Genomic DNA, 25,426 nt, shown 5'->3' with positions numbered 1-25,426 from the left:
ATAGATTTAAAATGGTATGATATAATTCTACGAGCCCATTCCTCAAAATGTTGTAGGGTCTCGGAGTTGCGGTTATCAACCTAACAACTCTTAGTAAAAGTCAACCGGTTTCAGCGGTCTTTATCAGTAGCCGCTTTCTTCAGGACGGAGAATTCTCATTGACAAAATGATTTCTTCACATGTCTCCACATCTTGGACGGTTTTGAGAGGTGCTTCGGGTTACCCACGGGCATTTTGGCTTGTGTCCCGATCCCTGTTGGGTTACAAAATGGACAAAGGGGGGGATTTGTAAGTGCGGGATATACTAGATAACAAATAGATATGAGGAACAGCCATGCAGGTCAAAAGGTGTTACCTGTGATGGTACTTTTTGGTTCTCCTGTTGTTGCGGATGCCCCTATGTTCATGGTCACTTCCTACAACCTAAAGGATAAATAACTTGATATGTCTTAAGCTGTACCAACTGTTTTACAAACTAGTTGTCAGTGCTTAAATGTGTTGCTTCAATTTGTATTTTGCTGTAATACCTTTAAAGTGGGATCATCTCAATTTCTGTGGCCAATGGGTCTGGAAGCTGGATGCTTGATTAGTCCAGTCTTCTTCTTGACTTATGATTGAGTCCCTCTGCAGAGTAAAAGCCAAAGTAGGAGCATTTACTCTAGGGTTTGCACATGTAAAATACCAAATACGAGTAAGTGTCTATTTTAATTGCAAAAATACGTACATGTTTTGTGTCCACAAGTTTAATTGACTGAACTGGCGCTTAAATAGTACACTACCAAATACGACTGTGTTTCTATTTCAAATACAACGTTTCGTGCGTGTTGTGTGTCCACAAGTTTTTTTGACTAAACTGGTACTTAACTACTACACCAGACCAAATTTTTCTCACTGATAACTGGCAGGTGAGCACCCTAAATCTTGTATATTTGGCACAGTGGATTATATTGCTGGGCACAGCCTAACACAACTTGGTTGTTGCCCAAAGGTATGCGTGATGACTAATCGGCATGTGTAACAATATACGTGTCACTCGCTGTCTAAGTAAATTGCACCCAGTGTTGTTCAAAGATTCATTACAACGCCTATGGGGCGCGAGCGATGCGGGAAAGGACAGAGCATTTGTGCTATGATCAGCGTTTCCGCTTACTGTACATGTCGTAGCTACTGCTCGCTTACCTGCTACGCGCTGAGTCTTATATCTTGCGGACAGTCTGCTTTTGCACTAGCTGCGCTATCGTCCGCCATCTTAATTGTCGTGTATGTAAGGCGTGACCAATTGCGGTCACATGCAAATACAAGACTACAAAATTCCCACAATAGTGCTGGGAATTGTAGTTGCCTTACTGACTTCAAACACACTGGTACTGTTCATGTGTGTATGTGTGTGTTAAATTGATTCTAAACATAATCGCGTGTTAGTAAAGAGCTGCTTGTGTGTTTTGATCGTGATTGAAGGCTATGCCACACATCAGAATCCTTACATATGGCTGAGAAAGCCCTATATCTTGCAAAACGGCTAACTGTAAAGATCTGCATATTGAGATTATAAAATTGTTGTGGACAGTGCACACATAAGTGGCGTTATTCGTTATAGTTGTAAAATATGTGCGCAAGTACTACATATAGCGCGCTGATACCCAAGGTGGACAAAACTTTATATCTAGTGGAACTACTTGTAATGATCTCGTTGTCGAGAGTGTGCCCATGTGTAGCGGTGCCTCTTAATTTTATATCCCACGTTGTGTATTAAGCATCTGTATTTCGAATCATAACAATGCAAATAGCTAGCATCTAAGGAAAGCAACAAGATACGTGCTCTCTTAAGGTAAAGAGTTTATTGCTCTACTGGTGGTCTCAATCTGGAATGATACTAATCATTGTACAGCCAAGTTTTGCCAACAGATCTCTTCATTTAAGCCAATCTTATGGCTTTGAAGTCTGTAAATCCACATTTGTTCTTGGTGTGTTCCAGAGGGTATTGAACGGTGGGACATGCCCCATGTGGCAATTGCTCAGTGTGCCAATTCACGAAACGGACAACCACAGTGGACATTGGGTGGAAACACCCGTGGGAACAGAGGGTGTTCACAAATTGTAACACAGCCAATGTGGTATACCAAATCCTCTGTCCATGGAACATGAGATATATCGGAATGACTACAAGATCTATCAAAACCTGTATCTGTGAACACAGATCTAACATTAGAACAAAGAGATGCACTGCCCCACTGGTGGATCATTATAATACAAAAGGACACTCAGAAAATGAAATCACGTGGACGATTTTAGAGAAAGTGACATTACCCAAAAGAGGAGGTAATATAGCAGCACTGTTATTACAAAGAGAACAAATGTGGATTTACAGACTTCGTTGTTAACGGGTGTTCACTTGTTCCATTCTTTTGAGGAATACATCCTCCTGTTCTGTAGTTGTTTTCAGACAGGGGTTTCTATTGCTAAAAAGAATTTGTCGGCTACACTACGGGGTCAACAGTACGACGGATTCTGACAATAGCCGGGAGCACCAGCACAGTTATAACACTGGTGACGAAGGTGGGATTGAATATGTGCTCAGCTGGGTTCTGCAGAGGATCTAGGCTTCATAAAGTTCATCTGTGATATCTCAAGCGACGACGAGGTACGCAACCTATTAGCACAACATCCCAAAATATTTGAAGGGATCGGATGTCTCAAAGGCAGTGTGACAAAGTTGCACATTAATCCAACCATACAGGCACATCAGCTGACCCCATTTCACATGAGGGACCTGGTTGCAAAAGAGCTGCATGACATGGAAAAAGCAGGGATCATTGAGGAAGTGACCGACCAAAATCATGGGTCTTCCTAGAATCTGCATCGACATGCGCCTCCTGAACGCAGCCATAGTGAGGGCAAGACACATCACGCCAACCCTCGATGATATCATCGCAGACCACACAGGTTCCAAGACATTCTCAAAAATCAACTTAAGGGCAGGCTACCGTCAACTCAAGCTACACAGTGATACAAGGTACATCACCACATTTTCAACACAGGCGGTACAAACGCTTAAACTTTGGAATTTTGTCTGCAGCCAAAGTCTTCCAACAGACAATCCACACCGTCCTGCAGGATCTTCCAGGAGTCCTGAACATCAGTGACAATATTCTTGTGCATGCAAAAGACAAAGAGGAACACATGGTTCGACTGGCGGCATTCCTTGACATTTTGGAAAAAACAGGCCTAACCATATACATGGACAAATTATAGTTCCTCAAGGAGGAACTCATGTTCTTGTTTTACATTTTCAACAGCCGGGGCGTGTCAGCGGACCCACTGAAGGTGGCCGATTTGAAAGAAGCGACGCCTCCCACTACACCAACCGGAATTTGCAGTTTCCTGGGCATGGCAACATAAGAACGCTACTCGCACATCGAAAAGGAGGCATTTGCCGTTCTGTGGGGGTGTAGACATTTTCACCTCTATATGTATGGGTGAAAGATCAAAATATTTACATACCACAGGCCTCTAATCTCCATCTTCACGGATTCGGCCCACACCCTCCAGTATGGGTGGGCAAGTGGCTACTCCAATTACAACAATATGATTTTGACCGTATATACGAACCTGGGGCGGACAACCACACAGATTTCCTGTCAAGACACCCACGAGCTGCCACAGCATCTGAAGTAGCAGAGTCACATGTGACAGAAGAACACATCTGCTCCATTGTAGATGCAGCGAAACCCAAGGCAGTAAGCATACTAGAGTTAATCGAAGCTCCAAACGACCCTTGCTGCACCCTGATGACAAATGCCAATCTAGGAGGGACTTGGAACACGTTCCTCCAACACAACCACAATCGCCCCGCAGAAGCAAGAGAATTCCTAACAGGCATTTTCACTGTCCGCCATGAACCATCAGTCACTGAGGAAGGCCTCATCCTTAGGGGGGGGTCCGCATCGTGATCCCGCCGTCCCTACAGGGGAGAATAATTGCACTGGCACATTAAGGACACCAAGGCATGATGTGCACAAAAGCAAGAATCCGGGATAGGGTATGGTTCCCCCACCTCGACTCCAAAGCGGAAGACATGGTCGAGACCTGCATGCCTTGCCTATCCACCGGTGCCCTGCCAAAGCATGAACCCATCCAGAACGTGCTGAGTAGCACATCACGCTGGGAGTCAGTGTGCGCTGACTTTTGCACAGTACAAGAGGGAACCTACCTCCTAGTCATCATTGACGAACATTCTCGCTTCCCAGAGGTCGAGATTGTTTGCTCCACTGCAGCGGAAGTCGTTATACCAGCACTGGAGAACATTTTTGCAACCCACAGTCTGCCAATGCAGTTGCAGAGCGACAACAAACCACCTTTCCAAGAAGCTGAATTTGCCAAATACATGGAAGACCTCCAGATCACATACCACCTCATCATGCCGAGATGGCTCCAGGCCAATGGGGATGCCGAATGGTTCATGAGGACGCTGAACAAAGTCCTGAGAATTGCTAAATGTCAGTCAGCCCCATGGGAACTAGACATTTTCTGATTCTTCAGCGATTATCACCTTACACCCCATGCATCGACAAACACACCCCCGGCCGATGTCATGGTTCGGGCCATGCTAGGGTCCTCCATACCGCATTACAGCCGGAACGGAGCTTAGTCGATAGACCAGAAGAAAACAGGGGAGAGGAGAATGAGGAGGAACGAACACATGAGTCACAGGAGACGAGCCAGGATATTGCACACCAAAGCAGGAGACCAGGTGCTAATCCTCTGCAACCCATCTAGGTCGAAGCTAGAAAGTACCTTCGAGACTGAACCTTGGACAGTGCTGCAAAGAAAAGGAACCATGGTCACAGCCAGTAAAAACAGGAAGTTGCTCACCCGGAATGCCTTTGTTCAAACAAGTTCCTATGACACTATGGAAAGAAAACCTTAGAAGAGACGAGGACAGATGTCAAGGTGAACCAACAACAAGGGGGCAAGAACAAATCGAGAGTTGGCACCAGACGTGCAGTTCTTGGGACAGGGGACATCCTTACTAGGATGAAGGGGAGCATGGAAACCTCAAATACGAGCCGAGTGGCAGCCCACGACAACAGTAGGCCGAACAGCAGCCATCCAGGCCCCATTCAAGCCCAGCCAGGCGGCAGCACAGTCGATACCACCTAAGAACGGCTGTGAGGCCACCAGACAAACTAAGTGACTATGTGCGTGAGTAAAGACTTGAATGATGTACCATGAGTATAATGTAATTTATTTGTTTCATGGGGAAGGAAAGGAATGTTATGTCCACATCACCACATCTACGTGGTGACGTGACATAAACGCTGGGACGTCCTCCGAGGAGGAGGGAAGGAAGTCCCGGGCGAACTGCAAAGCATGTGTGGGGTTTTTAGCCTGGCTCCCCAATCACCCATAGGTCGGAGTGCCAGTACTGTTATAACACTACTGACTCGTTTGCTCCTTTGGTATTCAGATGCCATCTTGCCCATTAAGTCAGGGTGTGCCGCCTTTAATAATGCCTGCAAGAGTCCTCGGAAGGGGGGGGGGGCGCCGTGACTGAGCTACATGGGGGGGGTTTGCGCACACACAGGGGGAGAACTCTCCATCGCACCATTAATGGGCAGTGGGAGTGCCCAATGGCCCGGGCTCATGGAGCTCACAGGAACAGCACTGCCCTGCTTCCCTGGTTGGCAACGCCCCACGAAAGTCATTCTTAACAGGAATCCAGGCTTCACTCTTAGGTGGGGAGAGCATCGGCAATATGTTACATTTGACTCACAGTATAAAGCAATGTCCACACAGTATATTACTGAAAATATCAGTGGAACTGGTTATTTTGTTTAATTGAAGGGCAGAAAAGTTTCCCCTCAATATGGGGAGCAACCAAGCATAGCGAATGAGCCTGGACCAACCAAGGAAGGTATGAAGGAAAAAATGAAACACAAGCTACCCCTGTCTACCGCTTTATATCTTACTATACACTTTCTTTTATTCTCATTTCTTTATGTAACTTTTTTTTTAAAAACTATGTGGACAACCACAACCCTGAAGTTAGGAAAAAATATATTTATATATAACATGATTTATCTTTTCTCTGTTCAATTCAAAACATATTAAAAAACATACAATACTACTTCATTGATTTCTGCCAAACAATTTTGGTTTCGGATATGTACAATAATTGAAATAGCCATTTGTGATATTTATCGAGCAGCGGATAGTGGACTGCTGCCTCTATTTGGAAGAAGTGATGGCATTTTCGTCAATGTGGTGTAGCAGGATTGTGTATCGACGCGTTTCAGCCTATCTGGTGTAGAACCACCTCCTGTAGTGAGTTCAAGTGTTGGTGTAAAAGGCCTTCTTCAGGACAGGTGACGGATGGTAAAGGGCTAATGTTCTTGTAGCTATGGTGGCAAACCGTCTCTAAAACAAGACAACAATAAAACTAAATCAGAGGGGTGGAGAAAGTGACTAAAATGTCAAGCCACATAGCTCAAAGAAGAAGTGTGAGTCTACTCACCTTGTTGAGTGGGCTGTTAGCGGGGACTAGCATTCATCAGCTTTCAAATGCTGGAAAAATTCTGTTCTGGAATGAACATGAAGGGTATATATTGGATATATATTGGACCCCTTGCATCAATGCATATAACTGGGTGATCTTGTTGTAATGTATATGGTGGGTGCAACACCCTACCTTGTGTGGACTATAGGCCAATCATGTCCTAGGTCCTCTTGACGATGGTCAATCCCCATCAGGTGCGGAACCTATGGGATAAGCCGGAGCTACAGTTAGTTCACTGGCATTTAGCTAAACCGCCTCTTCATAGTTGAACGGCTTTCATTACTTGTGCTAGAAAAACCTTGTATCTACTCCTAGCTGTTCTGTGCAATGGTGGTAGTGTAACTTATGTCTCGGTGCAGGCATGCAGTTAGTTCACTGGCAATTAGCTAAGCCGCCTCTTCATAGTTGGTGAACCACTTTTATTGCTTTTGCTTGAAAAACTCTTTGAAATTCCCGCAAACGTGGTGTGGTACCTTTTATCCCGAAACAAGCGTTGCCCATAAATCAGTGAAGGCTGCTGTTCCTCACTTGGAAGGTGTGCATATTCTTCTACCTCCCAAGTGCATTCCGCCACGGCTAGAACTTGCCGGCTTAAAGAATGTGTAAATCAGAAACCCAGGGTGGGGGAAAAGACGGCTGCCTCTGAGAGCATGGTCTATGTTGTTATTAATGTGAAAAGTAAAGTGAAAAGTTAGAGACATGCCGCTGGTACCCGGGTGCATACCCATTCCCCCACAGCTCTATTTAATGTTACTCACCGGCGACTTCAATGCGTACGCTCGGTCGTGGTTGCTGTCTCTCTCGCTATGTCCGGGCTGCCTCGCAGACTCGCTGAACCACGGGACTTCCAGCAACTTCAATTAAAGGGGCCGTGAAGTTCAGAGAAAATGATAGACAAAGAAATGGGACTCATTTGAACCATTCTAATGAAGCGTGGTGAGGAACACAGGAAGTTACTAAGTGTCACATTAAATGTCTCTCTTTATGACATTGCAATTGTAGGTGCGGAGCAGTGCCGTAATGTGGATTATTTGTGTTGTAACTATTGATGTTGCTTGGGCGCAAAACCATAATCCATCACGCCACATCCACGAAATTGACATCTCATTCTTCTCTAATGTATAGATTCATTTTCATGCTGTAGTGTCCGATATAATGTACATCTTTTTTTCTTATTTCTTTATAAGATACTTTATAAAAATGAATAGTTTTCTTTTTCTATGGAAAAGGAAGGTTCAGGTGGTTGGTTGGGGGGGGGGGGCAGTTCTAAAAACATTGGGGTAAAATCCTGCATTTTCAGCACACTTTCTATACAAATTTGGGTAAAAAGCCAGAGTTTGCAATGGTAGGGCACCACATGTAAAAATTCAATAGATGCAACAAGTCACCAACATTACACAAGAACATTTTCCATCTCCTGTTCATGATTTCTTTGCCCACAATATGTGCCAGTATAAAACAAACTTCTTCAGGGTGGCTATACCCGTACATGTCCATGTAGAATGTACTCCTGTTGGATTTATCAGTGCAAAATACTGTGCCACAGTAAAGAAATATGTCCAGAATAGATCCACTAATGTGGACCACTACCATTAAGAACACTCATCATGCTGCCTTCACCTTGATGCCCAGTAGAAAATGCCAAGCTTCAGTAAACACATATATCTAGACTGGACCCACCATTGTGGGCCAGTGCCACGTAAGAACACACATCATGCTGCCGTCAACCATGATACCAAGTAAAAAATAAATGCCATGGCACAGTAAGAGCTGCTGTCTCTTCTCTATCCCTCTCTCCCCGTCAGGGCCTGCCAGGTACACATTAGCAGTCACACAGCATCATTCATTCTTTATTCTCCCTTACATTCACACACACACATTAGCATTCATTCTTCATTCACTCTCACATTCACCTTTGCTTCGCACCCATATACAGCATTCATGTGCTCTCATTCACAAGCGCAACCAAACATACACACTCTCATTCACGCACACACTTACAAACTCTTGAATACACGCATGCACAAATACATTTTTTTTAGTTTCTCACTGGCATCCCCAACCTGGATTCCAGTTCTCTTGCCCTTGCTGTGCCTGTAAAGGCCCTCCAGCTCCTCACCATCCAGTATACAATAGGAACCAAGAAACAGTGTGCTTACTGGCGCCTGTATATGCATGGTGGAGCTGGAGCACCTCCATCACACTGCCCCTCCTGTCCTGGATGTGTAGGGAGTCACAAGAGTGCCCCTTTGCACATTTAGCCCTGCAGTACCACAGACTGCATCCCCAATGGGCCATGCAAGGCTGGGGAAGCAAAACGCCCCCAGCCTTGCATGGGGCACACTGGGATACCACTGAACTATCAAAGGGAAACTGTTAAGATAAAGCCAGACCAGCAGCGCCCTCTCAGCTGCTTGCTGCAGCTGGTACCGCGTGCATTGTTTTCAATGGGCTGGCTTGGCCCATTCATAAAAGAGTGCCGGGTAGTCTCCCATTATAGATGAGCCAGTCCCCGAAACGTTGTACGATAAGAATAAATTTACCTTAACAGGTAAGTACTATATTTATGAAATGGAGCACTAGAACAAGGAGGTAGGCCAAAGGGACACCAAAAGAAAAAGTAATCGAGAGATAACAATACCTAACAATACCTAACAGAGAAGTAACATGTTTCAGTACTTTTCAAGAATTTAGACTAGTGAGATTTTTGCTCATAGGAAATAATGGAACAAACGCAACAGTTAGATGCTGGTTAAAGGTATTTGCATCAAATTATCAACTTTGCAAGGGAGCTACAGAGGAGGCAATATTCTGGATGATGTTGATATGGGACCCCAGCAGAGGTGATCCAGTCAAAGATTCAATGATGTTGTCCAGGAGGGAAGATTGCAGAGTTGGATCAGAGAGCTGGTACGGTTACCTGGACACATGCCTGTAGGTGGTGTCTGTAGTCACAGGTGGTGTCCGTAGGCACATATGAATGGGTCAGTTGATGGATTTGGAGTTTGATGGCAGCCAAGATGAATGAAAGGCTGGTCACGTGTGTCACAGAAGCCCAGGAGATGAGGATGCAAGAAGGTGTTTCACTGTCTGAGTCAGCACTGGTAGCAGTGATAATAGTTCATGGCTAGTGTCTGCAGGCAAAAGCTGATTGGTGGAACCTCCTCCCCCAAGAGAGAGACCCTCAAAGTGGTGGATGCAGCAGCGGAGGTGTACTATCCGAATGTATTTTATTTGGGCTTTATATAGCGCTTTAAGCCAAAGCATTGTACATGAGGCCATAAAAACAGTACAATACAAGTGAGAGTTAACAAAAGCAGTTTGCCATGTTAACCAGAGTGAAGTAGATAAGACTTCAAGGGTTCAAGAAATAAAGAATAAACAGAGATAGAGTGAAGAGCACGAGGGAGAGCATTCCAGTTCAAAGGATCAAGCAAAGAGAATGAACGAAAACGCGACTGAGCACATGGAGGACGTGGGACAACAAGGAGACATTGAGAACAGGAGAGAAGAGAGCAAGAAGGGGAAGAGAATGAAACCAAACAAGAAAGATAATCTGGTGCAAGACCATGAAGAGATTTGTAGACAAGACACAAAGTTAAATTTAAGTCGGGACTGGAATGAGAGCCAGCCAAGAGTAGAAAGAGAAGAGATAGCATCACGAGGAGCAAGAAGAAAATGTAGACCGATAGAAGATTAACAACAAATTTCAGAGGAGCAAGACAGTTAAGAGGAAGACCAAAGCGAGCAGAAGAACAGTAGAACACATTAAGAGTTTAGTAGCATCAAAAGTCAAGAAAGCGATCATTAGGGGGCACAGAAGGCAATGGCTGCCCGAAGCTTGGCTCCTCTCACAGCAGGTACTAAAGAGAGGGTAAAGAGATATTCCCGAACATAACATTGCGAAGAAATCAATGGTTTTATCCGTGGAGACTTCAAAGAAGCTATCTAACCTCGGAAATCCTGGTGAAATGGAGAAGAAACTCCGAAGAGAAAGGAGCTCCCCTCCCCCTACAAGGTCAGGAGTATGGCGGCCAGACGCTGAAAGGCACGAAACAGACGGAGGGGAAGCGGCATACGAGGACCTCCCAACGAGCAGAGCAAAAGGCTAACGGAGGATCCCATACCGCTGGGAAAAGGGAAAAGCCTAGGTGACAGAGGAGGAGACCCCAAGGGATCGGACTGCTGACTGCTAGGTCTGCATATTTAGAGGCCCGGAGAGAGGAGAAAACCAAGCGGGCACAAACCGACGCCGCAACCCGAGGCTGACCGCCTCCCAGAACCCCTGACTGTGATGAGGTGCCGTCCCCCGCACAGCAGGCAAGACCCAGAACCGCGGTCACCGAAGACGCAATGATACCCCAGTCCGAAACGGGAGGCCAAAAATTCAACAAAGCAATTGTGCCTCAGAAGGAGAAAACAGTGCTGGACGTGTGGTGGCATAACCCTTCAGCCGCATCCTGAACAATGAGCCAGTAGCACAGCCCGAAATAAACTGATCTATCAGTGACGGAGCTCCACTCCAGCCCACAGAAGACCCCCCGAACACCAGAAGATAATATCAGGAGGGACTCACAATGCCACTGGTAGGACCAAATTTCTCCTCCCACCACCCCTGAGCTGCCTTCAAACGAGCTACCTTGAGCAGTTGGCCAGGCCGAAGCAAAACGCAGAAAAGGTGGCCGACCCATTGAGGAGCCACCGCCGACTTTAAATCACGTCAGAAGAGCCCAACCGCAACAAAGACCCAAGGGAGGAAGAACCCCAGAAAGGCTATCCGGGAAGCCGGCGACGAAAGCCCCAAGAAAGGCTAGAAATTTTGCACCATCCCGAAGAGGAGGAGCTGCAGACGGTCGGAGCATCACAAGGATCTACAGGTAAGACCCCCAGTCCCTGTCCCCAGCAATACAGTGGGGTTAAGGCACCATTATAGAGGAATGGGGTACCCGCCTGTAACGACCTGGAACACACGCCACTGCCCTCCACATCCAGAGAGAGTTAATAGATGCCATAGAAAAGCGCAGAGGGGGCTACAAGGCATCAATCCACACTGAAGGAGAAACTAGATCAGTCATCACAGGAAGGTGACGGGTTAAGGGCAATGTGATATGAGACGCTCCCCGCACAGAGCGGGTAAAGCTTGCAATGCACAATAAAACTAATTAATCATTTGGCCCCGGAGGCTCCAGGAAGTAATCTCAAAACGTGCCACACAAAGCAGATGAACCCCTCCTGGGGCTTGCATCCCAGACACAGCCGCAAGATCCTCAGAGTGGCCTAGTGGCCCCCCGGAGCTCTTTGCCAGGGAAATAAAATCGATCTCCCAACAGCAGGGGAAGAAACATAAAACACCAAAAAAGAACCGCAACAAGGACCCCCTTGGAAGGTCCCAGCCAGAGAACCCCCACACCCTACAACTCACTCCGCAATACCACCACAAAAACTCACCAAGAAAGAGCCCTAAAAGCTAAAACTGAGAGACACGGGTTAACCCCCTGCTCCGCCAAATCAAAAAGAACAGGAGGGGAAAGAGACAAAGGGAAATCTACCCTTGGAAGAAGCTTAGATGTGCTACAACAATACCGAAGACAAGTCTCACGACCTGGAGGCCCCCTACACAGACACCCCCACAATAAGTATCACATCCACAAAAGAAGACATAGCGGGGATCATGGCGGAAATCAGGGCCCTAAGGTCGGACATTCAAACATCCATCTCAGAAATAAGCGGGAAGGTTGAAAACATCGAAGGAAAAGTGGAAAATCTGGAACATAACCAGATCAATATGGACCTAATAGAGATTGAGCTAAACGCAAGAGAAGAATAACTATCCCTCAAGATGGACGATATGGAAAGTTTGGAAAGGAGATCAAACCTATGCATACTGGGACTGGAGGAAAAGGAGGGGGGAAACCCCAATCCAGGTGGAAAGGAAGGTCCAAGACATGATAAACCAGCTCTATGAGGCAGACGGAGGCAAGAAAGTGCAAATTGAGCGGGCCCATAGGGGGGAGAGCGTTTGGAGGAGGTCCACGCTTGATAGTTGTGAAATTCCTCAGCTTCAAAGAGAAATCGGAAATCCCACTCGAAGCAAAGCAGACACTAGACATTGGGCCTCATTATGACCCTGCCGGTCCGGAAAGAACGGTGGCGGTAAAACAACTGCCACCGTTCTTTCCGGACTGGCTGATTCCAAGTTTTGCAGGCGGGAGGTGTCACTCCCGCCAGGTCTGACCTGGCGGGTTTAACACCACCTCCATGGGAATGGGGACTTACAGAATTCTGCCTCCGGAATTACCGGGTCACCGGGGTCGTAATGCCCCAGTGATTCCGGGAATCACAGAGGCGGAATGGTAATACGAGTCTGGCGGTCTCCTGCCGGTTTTTCCGGCACGGTTACCGCTGGACTCGTAATGAGGCCCATTGAATTTCAAGGCTCCAAAATAAAAATATTCCAAGACCTATCAAGCTTCACGTTGGGACGAAGAAGGGCATGTAGGCCTCTCACCCAGTGGCCAGTGGCTCACAGAACAAGGTATCAGCTACAGATGGGGCTACCCCTTCAATCTGACCTTTGACTATAGATGAGAGGACTATAGAGTGGTCACCCCCGATGAAGCGAATCAAGTTTTGAAACATCTGAGAGACCAAAATGAAGCTAGGGGCCCCGCCGGCCCACTAGAGACCCACTCACCACGAGCACAATCATGGGAACAGCCTCCGCATAGGCGGAAAAGGAGCAAGGTGGGCAGGAAGTACGCCAAGCTTAGTCCATCATTGCCAACAAAACCACCATGAAAAGGCAAAGGGGAGGCTGACATGACGGGCACGATAGCCACGCAGTAAGGAAAGCAAGGAACAAGACGCATCAGACGCATAAAATAACAAACACAATGAAAGGGATTGACAGAGCAAGTCCCCAGCGAGGGACGAGTTCCAACCCTAGTGGCCCTCAGTTTTAAGAGGACTCTCAAACCAAAGGACCTGGGCCACCTGCAATGGCCACAGTTCAGTTAAGGGGTTTAGTTACGTTTGTAGTTAATAAGGTGGGGGAGGGGGAGACAAAAAGATGTGTAACACTAGGTGGGTGATGCAAGGGACAAGGAGGTATCTAACGGAAAGGGGCAATAGTTGAAAGATCATACAAAAAAGATGGGACCCAACCTAGAACAGGTAAGGTTCACCAGCTATGGGGCAGGGGGAGCAATGTTAAAAGTGGGTACTCAACGTCAGGCGGTTAAACTCCCCCACCAAAAGATCGCTGGTAGCGAGGGAAATTGACAGTGCAGCCATGGACGTTCTCTTCATCCAAGAGGCCAGGATCAAATCAGGGGAAGCAAAACCACTGAGGGGAAGGGGAGTGGGACAGACATTCTGGGCATCAGCAGACTAAAAGAAAGGGGGAGTAGGCTTGATATTGAACAAACCTATCAGATTGAAAAACCCGACAGTGAAATCATTAACGGATGGTAGGCTTCTGGTGGTTCAAGGGGAATGGGAAAAGACACAAATCACCCTATCAGGAGTATACACGCACAACCAAGGTCAAAAAGCTTTCAACAAGAAAGCCCTGTCCACCATAATCAGAAATAGCAGAAGACCTGTGGTGATAGGAGGAGATTTTAACACATGGGCGGACCCACAAATAGATAGATAAGCAACACGGGTGAAACCCCAAGACCGCTCCAGAGATGAGGGTAACAAAATTCAACCCTGCCTCATAGAAAATAACCTGGTCGATGTCTGGAGAGCAATTAACCCGGACAAAAAGGGGCACACGTTCAGATCTAGCGTACATGAAACATTTACTAGAATAGACTACTTGTTAGTAAACCAGGAAACCAGAGCTAGGGATAGTGCTATCCGCCCCATAGGCTGGTCAGACCACAATATGGTCACAGTGTCGTTGGAAATGGAAGGGCTTAGACAGCCAAGATTCCAAGTGGAGCTGTAATGACTACCTGTGGAAAGACAAACTCTACGCTCAGGATCTCAAAACCGCAATGGAAGAATATTTTCAAATAAATAAGAATAGTGAGGTAAACATCTTAACAGTATGGGAAGCAGGAAAGGCAGTATGGAGGCGCCACTTGATGAGGGAAGGGGCAAAGCGTAAAAGAGTGAAGGCTACAGGAAGAGAAATTGGGGAAGGAAATCCTAAACTTGGAGGGAAAACTGCATGCTCAAGGGTCCTATGCCAAAGACCACCTAGAATCTCTCAAACAGAAAAGGGAGGAGCTCAAAGAACTGGGAAAGGGAGACCTAATCAGGAAACTAAGGCTACTAAAGCAAAAATCTACGAAAACAGATAAAGCAGATAAAATGCTGGCCACTAGATTGAGAGCCCAAAAAGTCGAGAGATGGGTATATGAAATTGAAACAGAAGAGGGTGAAAGGGTACAATTCCCAGAGGAAATAGCCAATCTATTTGCTGAGTACTATACACACTTATATACCTCGGAGGGCAACAGAGAGGAGAAAGAAATGAGAGAATACACCGAGAGAGCGGGAATAGCACACCTAAAAGGACCAGAACTGTCGCTCCTGGAATCTGACATCACCCCAGAGGAAGTAAAAGCTGCAATAAAGAGACTCCCATCAAGAGGGGCTCCCGGAGAAGACGGATATGGCATGACCTTCTACAAACACTTTGTCGATACCCTGGCCCCCCTCCTAGCCAACTTATTCAATCACATCTGAGAATCCGGCGAAGCACCCCCATCATTCTCTTTGGCACACATAGTGATAATCCCGAAGGAAGGTAGAGACCCCACACAATGCAAGTCCTACCGGACGATTTCATTGCTGAACACTGATGCCAAAATATACACCAGGGTCCTAGTCACGCGTATGGAACGGATAATGCCCCGCCTGATCCACCCGGGCCAAGTGGGTTTTATAAAAGGCAGACAAGGAGCAGATGCAATGCGCAAGACCCTGGACATCATGGCACACTCCAGAGTACTGGACGGAGACCATGCGCTTCTTAGCTTGGACCCCGAGAAAGCATTTGATCGGGTGGAATGGGACTTTGTTTGGGTCACACTCAGGAATATGGGATTTGGGGAGCGACTCATACGTGGAATCCAGGCAATTTACAAAAATCCAAAGGGAAAGGTGGCTGTGAACAGCAAACTCTCAGAAGAATTCAGCATGTCCAGAGGAACCAGACAAGGGTGCCCCCTATCCCCACTCCTCTACGCCCTATTCATCGAACCCCTGGGTAATTCTATCGGAAAAGAAAACGCAATTAAGGGGATCATAGTGGGTGGCACAGAATACAAACTGGCTATGTTTGCCGAAGACATACTCCTCTAGCTGACAGATCCCCAAATCGCCATTGCTATATCCAGAGTGCTACAGACATTGCAGGAATTTGACAAATTAGCAAGACTAAAAGTAAATGCCGAAAAATCGACGCTCTTCCCATACAAGACACCCAACCCCCTGATGCAAGCAATACAACTACTTGGGGGATCCCGACAACACACCAAAGACTAAGATACCTGTAAATTAATGTCACTAAAACACCAGAAAAGCTATATGAGATAGACCTCCCACCACTCATCATGGAGATAACAAAAGACATGGAAAGATGGGCCAAACTAACAATATCATGGCTGGGTCGCCTAAATGCCATAAAGATGGTAATACTCCCCAAACTCTTATACCAATACCAGATGCTCCCGATCACCACCCCACAAACCCACTTCGCGGACATGAAAACCATGCTTCTTAAATTCCTATGGCAAGGGAAAAACAGCGGATATCCTAAGATGCCCTGATCCAACAGAAGGAAGAAGGTGGAACAGATCTCCCGGACCTGTACACATACTACTGAGCGTCCCAATTGAGAGCCCTGGTTCCACACCTCGGAGGAGACAAACCGAAACAGTGGGTCGCCATCGAAATCTACCTAATGCGCCCTGTGACTCTTGGTGAAGGGCTATGGGCGCCAAAGTAGGCCTTCCCTGGTAGTGTAATCAACCACTTTGTGATGGGATTACTCTTGCAGCTATGGTGGAACAAGGGAGAAATGAGGTCTCCCGACATAGCCGTCCCCCATGAGTTGCATATGGGCCCCCTCGTTAGAAATGAAATTCTTGACCCCCAACGCTACCAGAAATGGTACCAAGCAGGACTGGAGAGAGTGGGACAATTTGTCAAAATGGACAGATGTATACTCATGCAATACTTGGAAACAGAACTGCAAATTGGACCCCTAGGAGTGTTCATGTACCTACAACTCAAAGGAGCCCTATTAACCCCAAAATGGAATGGACAAATCCAGAGACCCCTTACATCAATGGAGAAAACACTGAACGAATCCCTCGTAACTAAAGGCCCCTTCTCACAGCTATATACATCTCTTTTGAATACCAAAAGAAACACAATCGATGGCCTCAAAAAAAGATGGGAGAAAGACATGGGCTCAATGATGTCGGACAGACTATGGTCCCAGATGTGCAGATCAGCCCACAAAACCTCTATTTCAGCCCAGTACAAACTGCATAGTATAAAATTGCTGCACAGATGGCAGAACTATCCCAAGAGACTCTCCAAAATGTTCGATCGCACAAGCCCCCAATGCTGGAGAGGATGCAGTGCCCATGCTGACTACTGGCCTATGTGGTGGGCTTGCCCGAAAAACCCAGGCATATTGGAAAGAGGTGCTCGCATAGATCAAAAATAGACAGAGGATCAACCCGAAAATGCGACTGGTATTCTTCTGCCTGGAAGAACAAGAAAACGTGCCCCTCACATGACACACTTCCTGCTACTAGCAACGAGGGTCTGCATCACCATCAATTGGAAGTCACAGACCCTCCCGACAGAGCTCACTTGGGCCCAGAAAGCTAGAGAACTCTATGAGATGGAAAATATCACCGGAGCCCTCCACAAGATAACACCAAGTAGAGGAATTGAGTGGGCTCCCTTCCTCGAAGCCATCATATGACTGGTAACGACCCTCGAAAAATGAAGCCCCTAGGCACCGAACATGATCAACCATGTCATCAACACCAGTGACTCGTTTTGTCTCAAGGGGGGGAAGTGAGGGGGGGGCGTTATAAGTGATCGAAAATTTGCCTGGAAAAAATCGTTTTCTTCTTCGTGTCCGAACAGCACAAAAGTGTTGATAAGATAAATTACAATGTTTGTTTAAGACAATGCTCAATAAAATAAATAAAATTTAAAAAAGTCAAAGAACAGGCTTTCCGAATATTATCAGTTATAGCGTCCGGCACGCGAAGATAAATGTGATGTTTAAAGGATAGAACCATGTCTAAATAGAGTCCCAGGTTGCGAGCTGTGCAAGAAATAGGAAGCTGGGAATAAGGAAACAAAACAAGAGGGAGAAAGAGGGGACAGAATAGTGTTAGCTGGAAAGAAAAGTACCTCGGTTTTGGAGGCGTTGAGTACCAGAAAGTGAGACGACATCCAACATTTTATGGCAAATAGACAGGTAGAGAGTTTAAAGTGGACTTCAGGAGCAAAGGATAAGAAAGACAGAAAAAGCTGAGTATCGTCAGTATAAAGGTGATGGGATAGACCAGAGAAGGAAATGACTTCAGCCAGTAGTGAGGTATAAAGAGAAAAAAGAAAACGGCTAAGGACCGAACCTTGTGGGACACTGAACAAGCGGGAGCTTGTCAGATGATGCCCCTGCCCAAGAAACCGAAAATGTCCTTTGGGACAGGTACGACCTGACCCAAGAAAGAACAGACCCAGTAAAACTGATAGAGGAAAGAGAAAGCCTGTAAGAGAGGGTGATCAGCAGTGTCAAAAGCGGCCGATAAGTCAAAGAGGATAAGAAAAGATGAATGCTTAGAGTAGCGTGCTGACAGTAAAGAATCTAGAACAGAAAGGAGAGCTGTTTCAGTGGAATGAAAAGGGCGGAATCCCGACTGAACACAGGGAAGAATAGAGTTATCATAGACGAAAGTAGAGACTTGAAAATAGACAAGAGGTTTGAGTATTTTAGAAAGAGAGGGCAATAGAGAAATAGGCTGAAAATGAGAGGCTGGGGAGGGATCAGCAGAAGGTTTCTTTAAGATAGGAATAATTGAAGCATGTTTAAAGGAGGAGGGAAAAGTCGAGGTTAGGAGACAAATATTGAAAAAGGAAGTGAGATAAGAAACAAGAGAAGGATTGACCTTAGGAATAAGCACCAAGGGTATAGGGTCGGACAGAGAGGCAGTCTGGTGAGCCCGAGCCAACAAGAGGGAAGTCTCATTGGTGATTTGAGTAAATGCAGCGATTTTCGCCTTAGGAGGCAAAGTGGACGAGATAGTAGTTGACTGCAAGGGTGAAGACTCAATGGCAGAACACAGGGAAGTCACCTTAGAGGAGAAAAATAACTTAGAGGAGAAAAATAAGGCAAAATCAGATGCTGACAGAGTAGAATTAGTAGAATGATCCGGAGTAGGGGAAGAGAGAAGATGTGAAAGAGTTTGAAAAAAGTCTAGTATGAGTTGATTGTGTGTGTAAGAGATCAGAGATATAAGAACGTTTAGCTGAAAGAAGACAGTCGGTGTAAAGAGCGTGGTAGGAAGAATATTAACTGTAGTCTCTTAGACTTGAGCCAATGCCTTTCAATATGATGAAGAGCATGTCGCATAGGACGTAGATGAAGAGAGCCAAGGTTTAGGGGGTTTGCAAGGAGGATAAAAGACTGAAGCAGGGTAGAGAGTGTCTAGTGAGTAAGAAAGAACGAAATAAGAATAGATGCAGCCTTGTCAGCAGACAAAGTAGCAAAGGATGAATGGGAAGGTAAAGTAGAAATGCATGAGGAGACAAAAATTAGAGTGTCAAAACTGCGTAAGCCACGCCAGCAATATGATGGAAAGACTGAAGAAGAAGAGGCAGGAGCAGAAAACATTGGGAAGATTGAGACAGAACGAAGAGGGTGATCAGAAAGTTAGACAGGAAGTGACAACACTGAAGAGAGGGAAGAAGTAAAGAGAAGGTCTAAACAATCACCAGAGATATGAGAGGGAGGAGTAGGAAGAGGAGACAGAAATAGGAGTCAAGTATTGCAATCGTGCAGACGGTCCCCTCTGTACATGGAGTAAAAGAGATTTGCCTTGCAGCATGACAAGGAGTCCAGCAACGGAGCTTGAAGATGGATCTTCTGAAGTCTTCAGTTCGGGTGCAAAGGGGCAGTTCCAGGCAATCAAATCCTAAAGGCCCACGGTCTCTAAAGATACACACACAGGGTTTGGTGTGACTCCAGCCAACCAATGACATTTCATGCACCATTCAATCATTCATTTAACGGCCTCCCTATCAGTAGAGGTCAGCCTCAATCCTTTTCTTGTGGGTACACAAAGGATTGTGGATTAAGGAATCTTGCAGACTGTCTGTCCAGCTAGAACCTGTTACCATTCATTCAGGCTGCCTTGGTGAGTTCTGAGTGTGTTCCCACAGAAGCAAGCTGCCAAATATGGACATTCCCGCATTACGAAACACTCGCAAGCTGTAGCAAAACCATTTGCTTAGTTACAGAACTTAAACACTTGGAAGCTACTTTGCTGCTATTTAGGGTTCAAATGGCTACCATTGCAGTAAAATGGCTACACCGTGGTACAGACCAGTAATGACTGTCTGGTTGAGAAAACTCATATCTTAAATGCTACCAAGACAGCACATAAAAAGTGAAAGCGGTTGTTCTTTACCAATAGGTCAAAATGAATTGAGCTCCTATTTCCTTCCAGTCAGATGCATCCTGGGATGCTGGAGCAGCTTGGCTGCCGTAAAAATACAATCTACATCCACTTCCATTTGACAGCCTACTTGTCTCATGGTTTTCCCTTTTTTTTAAAAGTTAATTTGATTCATGTAGTTTATTTTGAAGAAACAAGTCAAAATAAGGCAGGTATGTTTTTAAAATCACAATTGGCTATAACTGGAACTTTTCTTTTGACAGACAACTATTTTCTAAGATTCTGCAAACAGGTGAAGGTATTAAGCATTTTTAAATTGAATGAAGGTCCTCCTGCTGGGGGACTCAGATTGCATGTTAACAAGTAGGTGGCATTTCCATATTCATCATATTGACTCTTGTACTGTAGCTTTGCCCCACTTCCCCAGATGTACTTGTCTACCATTCCCTTCTCTGTTTTCCATTTCTTCCATATGGATGGAGAGAAAAGGCTTGAGGTACAGGGAAAAAGTAGCCCCATGCTGGCCGAAGCCCATGCTGCGTGTCTGGCTTTATCCATTTCTTTTTGTGTTGCGCAGAGAATGTTCTCCTGCATCTCTTGCAGTCAAAACATCCCATGATTATGTTGGAAGGGAGATTAAGTACTGTCAGTACAAGAATTGGTACAGTACCCCTTCCGTGGTCTCTGATTTCTATTGCTTTCCCTCTTTTTTTTATTTTGTGCCTGGCTTTATTTTTTCAGTCTCCTTGTACTTTTGCTCTGTCTTCTCCTATGTTTAGCATGTGTATCTCATCTCTTTCTCCTCCTATACATCCACGTTTTCTCCCCTTGACCTTCCCCTCTCTGCAATGTCTTTCTACCTCAGTATATTTTTTCTCCACTGGCCTCTATCCTCTTCACCTCAGTGTATTCTCTTTCTCCACTGGCCTCTAGCCCCTTCACCTCAGTGTATTTTCTGTCTCCACTGGCCTCTATCTCCTTCTGTCCTTGCCTATACTGCCATGCCACACCTTTATGCATCTCCCATAATCCTTGTTCCTAGCAGTCCAGAAACTAGTACTAGAGGAAAGGGACATGATTACATTGTGTTTAGGTTTGTTCCCATGGTGTAGTCAGTGTGGACAGAGAGAAGTGCATGTGTGGCATGTGGGAGAGGCAACCTTAAAGATATGAGGTGTGTTTGTTGGCATTCTGCTACATGCACAGGTTTAGACTAGGTGATGGCAGGCAAACATGAATTTTGTGCTTGGGGGACTGTGATGCTTCTACCAGCTGCGACAAGAGGAGGACATAGTTCACTCAGCCAGGGAGTTTGCAAAGGCTATTTGAAAAAGTCAAGTGGAATTTACAAATTATAGCATTTCCAAAATAATTAATTTTTGAGGGAAAGGGGAAAAATAACAATTCTCCTCTAAAGTTAACCTCTACTTAGTCCTAGAAGCAGACATCAGGTTCTTCTCATAAGATTGTATTTGAAGTGACATAGTGATCTTCTCTTATTGCAGTTGCTCTAACAAACCTGGATGATCCGGAGAATGCGAAACAGTCCTACGAGCAAGCAGTCAGCCTAGAACAGTAAGTCCTGTTTGATAACTCTGCCTTTCCTCTATGAACTTTGTGAAAACAAATATTTGTGTGAGTGGAAAGATGTAGCATACAGAGTGGTGGTGCTGTGTTTAGATAATACAATTGCAGCACTCCCTTGCACCTTTATTGGGTTTAAGCCCGAGTTGTACATGTATCCAGCAGAAATGCATTTGATCGATTTCACTGTTTGATAGAATTGCTTTTCAAAATGTAGCCATGGGCCCAGAAATACTTTTTGGGAAGCTTTTGTGAAAAAATTATTTGAACTTAAATGCTATAAAAATACATACACCCACCAAATCAAAATGTTGTTCCTACTTTTTTCAGTTTTTCATGAGTATTGTGAGTGAGATATTGGTGTAATTCTTCAGTTTAGCTTAATCCAACCACCCCCTTTCCCCTTCTCATGGTACCAATACAGACATACATACACCCTTTGCTCCTATTTTCAATGTGTCAACAAGCAATTCTGGTTATTTTGATAAATATTTATACTGTGACATGGCTCCTTAGCTGCATGGTTATAGCACCATGCTCGCTTCTTTGCTTCTCAGTCCTACGGTTATAGTACCCAGCCCGCTTCTTGGAAATCCTGGGAAAATAGTAACCTGCTTTGCTTTTTGGCAGGCTTAGCGCTATAGCACACAGATCACGGCTTGGCAATTCGACTTGCAAGTATGTCCTCTCCACTTGCTGTAAGGTACTTCGTTTGCCATTCTCCTGCTGATAAGTTTTCCTCCCCTTCCCTATTTTTATCATGACATGCTTCTATAAGAAAATATGTCTCTCCACCTCCACCCCACCTTGCTTATGGATTGCCAGGCATTTTGTTTTAATCCACTAGCCCCGTGTCGCCCTCCTCGGCCAAGGTCTGTGCTGTTCTCTCTTAGTCTGGTCACATCCCAGGGTCTGATTATCCCCCTATTTGTATTTTTTTTTAAACCTCTCTATTAGTTTTCTTGTTACATAACAAATAACACATCAGGCAATGTCAATACAACCTTACAAACAGAAGAAAAAGAAAGACAAGCAACAACTTCCCACATGGGAACAAACTCCCCCCACCCTCACCCATCCCTTCAACTCCCACCAGGTCGTCAATGCATGCAACAGAACACATCCAAATGACAAGAGCTTCACCTAGGATACAGTGACCTAGACTATCTTTATAAAGACAATGAGCCAGATACTAATAGGCCCGCAACTGGCGAAGATGCTGAACAAATTATAAAGTCAATAATCTTCAACTCCGTTCTTGGGTGCCTTCCACATTGTCCTGCGACGAGAGGGCACTCTCAGAGTCCGAATCACGAGCCATATGGCTCCTAAAAGAGTGCCAATAGTCCTTGGGTCTACTATTAAGGGGGAGCGTTTGATTGTATTGCGACTCTCTACGCTCATACATCGACATGCAGTTCACCCATTGATGTATTGACGGGGCCTTAGAAGTCCCCCATGCACGTGCCACTAAAGACTTGGCGACCACCAAAGCCATCCCAAACAGTTTTCTATCGCTGCTTACAGGTAGATCTACCCACGACAGCACCCACGCTTCTGGAGTGAAAGGGATCGAGATCTCCAACACCCGCCCCATCACCTCAGCGACAGCACCCCAAAAAGTCTGGACATGGAAACAGGACCAGGCTACATGGTAAAAATCAGCAGGGGACTGATGACATCTCTTGCACTCCGATGACCGAAGGGGAAACAGTTTATGCAAAGTCAGAGGAGAATAATACAGTTGATGCAAGAATTTAAAATGAATCAGGCGAAATCTGTTATTACTGGAAATCGATTTAGTTTGAGCAAGTATGTCTTCCCACTGATCGTCAGGTAATGAGCGAGCCATACTAACTTCCCATTTGGCCTTATAGGAAGAAGAGGGAGAGCCCCCAAGCCCTCGAGCCAGACAATACAGGGAAGAGATCACTTTTCTATAAGAGGGCGGGGCCACAATATACTCTAAGACGGGGGAGGTCTCTGGTGCAACAGGGAAGTCAGGCCATTTCAATTTCAGTACCTCGCGGAGGCGGAAATATAACAACTGGTTGATCGGAGTCCAGTCGCCTCTCGCCTTAAGGTTTTCCCAAGTTATGAATTTCCCTTGTGGTGCTACATCGCCCAGGGTGTGAATGTGCAGAGTCTGGAAATGCTGAATAAAGACGTGTTCAAATGTAAGAGGGATCCCACAGACCCTATATATGCCCATCTTGGGTGAATACCACAAGCCCATCCCACCAACTTCGCGAAGTTGTCCCAGGCCCTGAGCGTAATTTCCAACGGCTGAACCTCCGTCCTAAAATGGCGCTCCCGTACAGCCCAAAGGAAGCCTCTGTTTGAGCAATTGACCTCTCCAACTGCGAGTGCGGCAGATCGTTCGTTGGGGACCACCACCAAATCGAGTACTGGATCTGTGCCACTAGAAAATAGAGGAACAGGTTAGGAACCTCAAAACCCCTCTGGGCATATGAACTGCACATTGAGCGCTGGGAAATGCGGGATAGTTTTCCCGCCCAGATCAATCTAGTCAGCATAGACTCTATACGGTTCCAGAATGATACCAGGGACCATACCGGAACGTTGTTAAAAACGTACAATAGTTTCGGTAAGACAATCATTTTAGCTAGGCAGATGCGGGCCGCCTGGGAGATGGGACGACGGACCCAAGAATCCACCCGGTGTTCCAAATGTTGCAAAGTAGAGACATAATTTTCCTGATACAAAAGTGCAGGGGAAGTGGACACTCTAATATCCAATACCGGATCCCTTGTGGACACCACGCGAAGGCCTCTCCCACATCCTGTGGGATAACTCCCGGTGTAAGCGGAAGTACCTCTGACTTGGACCAGTTTATCTGTAGCCCAGACAGGGCACCAAACGCAACTATCTCCCCCATCAGGGGTTGCAAGTTTATTCGAGGATTTTTTATGTATAAAAGCATGTCATGTGCGTAAAGTGAGATGATAGATACATGCGACCGGAGTATCACACCACAATGAGAGTGGAATTCTCTCAATACACAGGCCACCGGCTCAATAGCCAGGGTGAGTAGGAGAGGGGAAAAGGGGCAGCCCTGCCTAGTGCCCCAGGAAGGATAGATGGAAGCGGATTGAACCCCATTCGTATAGACCCGTGCCCCGTGGAGCCGTGTATAGAAGGCGTATCCAGGCAATACACGTAGAGCCGATGCCCTGCCGGCGCAAGACCTCGAACAGGAAAGGCCATTCCACAGAATCAAATGCCTTCTCCGCGTCCAAGGCTACCACCGCAATCGGGACCTCCGGATTCACATTATGCATCATAATAAATAATCTGCGCAGATTGTTTTGAGTGGATCGCCCCGGAATAAAACCCACCTGGTCGGGAAGGATTAGTGCTGGCATGTGAGGGAGGAGCCGATCTGCAAGTAATTTGGCAATGATTTTATTGTCGGTGTTTATCAATGAAAGTGGCCGATAGGAGGAGCATCGTTTAGGATCCTTATTGGGCTTAAGTAATACCGTACCCAGGGCAGTACGCGTAGATTCCGGGAGTACCCCGGAGGATGCTGCCTCCTCAAACATTTCACATAAGTGAGGGATAAGCAAATCAGGGTATGCTTTGTATAATTCAGCTGATA

At 45.9% G+C, this 25,426-nt stretch overlaps 1 protein-coding gene across 2 annotated transcripts in view; it reads left to right on the top strand.

Annotated features, from left to right (window-relative positions):
• Positions 1-25,426, top strand: part of BBS4 (Bardet-Biedl syndrome 4) — a 614,420-nt gene that overhangs the window by 450,126 nt on the left and 138,868 nt on the right. For both annotated transcript variants that reach the window (XM_069624617.1, XM_069624616.1), the window contains exon 13: positions 21,726-21,795. In XM_069624617.1, coding sequence (XP_069480718.1) covers positions 21,726-21,795 — 70 coding nt within the window. The remainder of the gene's footprint in view (positions 1-21,725; positions 21,796-25,426) is intronic.

This window comes from Ambystoma mexicanum, chromosome 11 (genome assembly GCF_040938575.1).
Source record: "Ambystoma mexicanum isolate Mex_15411 chromosome 11, UKY_AmexF1_1, whole genome shotgun sequence".
Classification (NCBI taxonomy): domain Eukaryota; kingdom Metazoa; phylum Chordata; class Amphibia; order Caudata; family Ambystomatidae; genus Ambystoma; species Ambystoma mexicanum.
The sequence above is the reverse complement of the archived record's forward strand: the minus strand, read 5'-3'. Positions and strand labels throughout refer to the sequence as shown.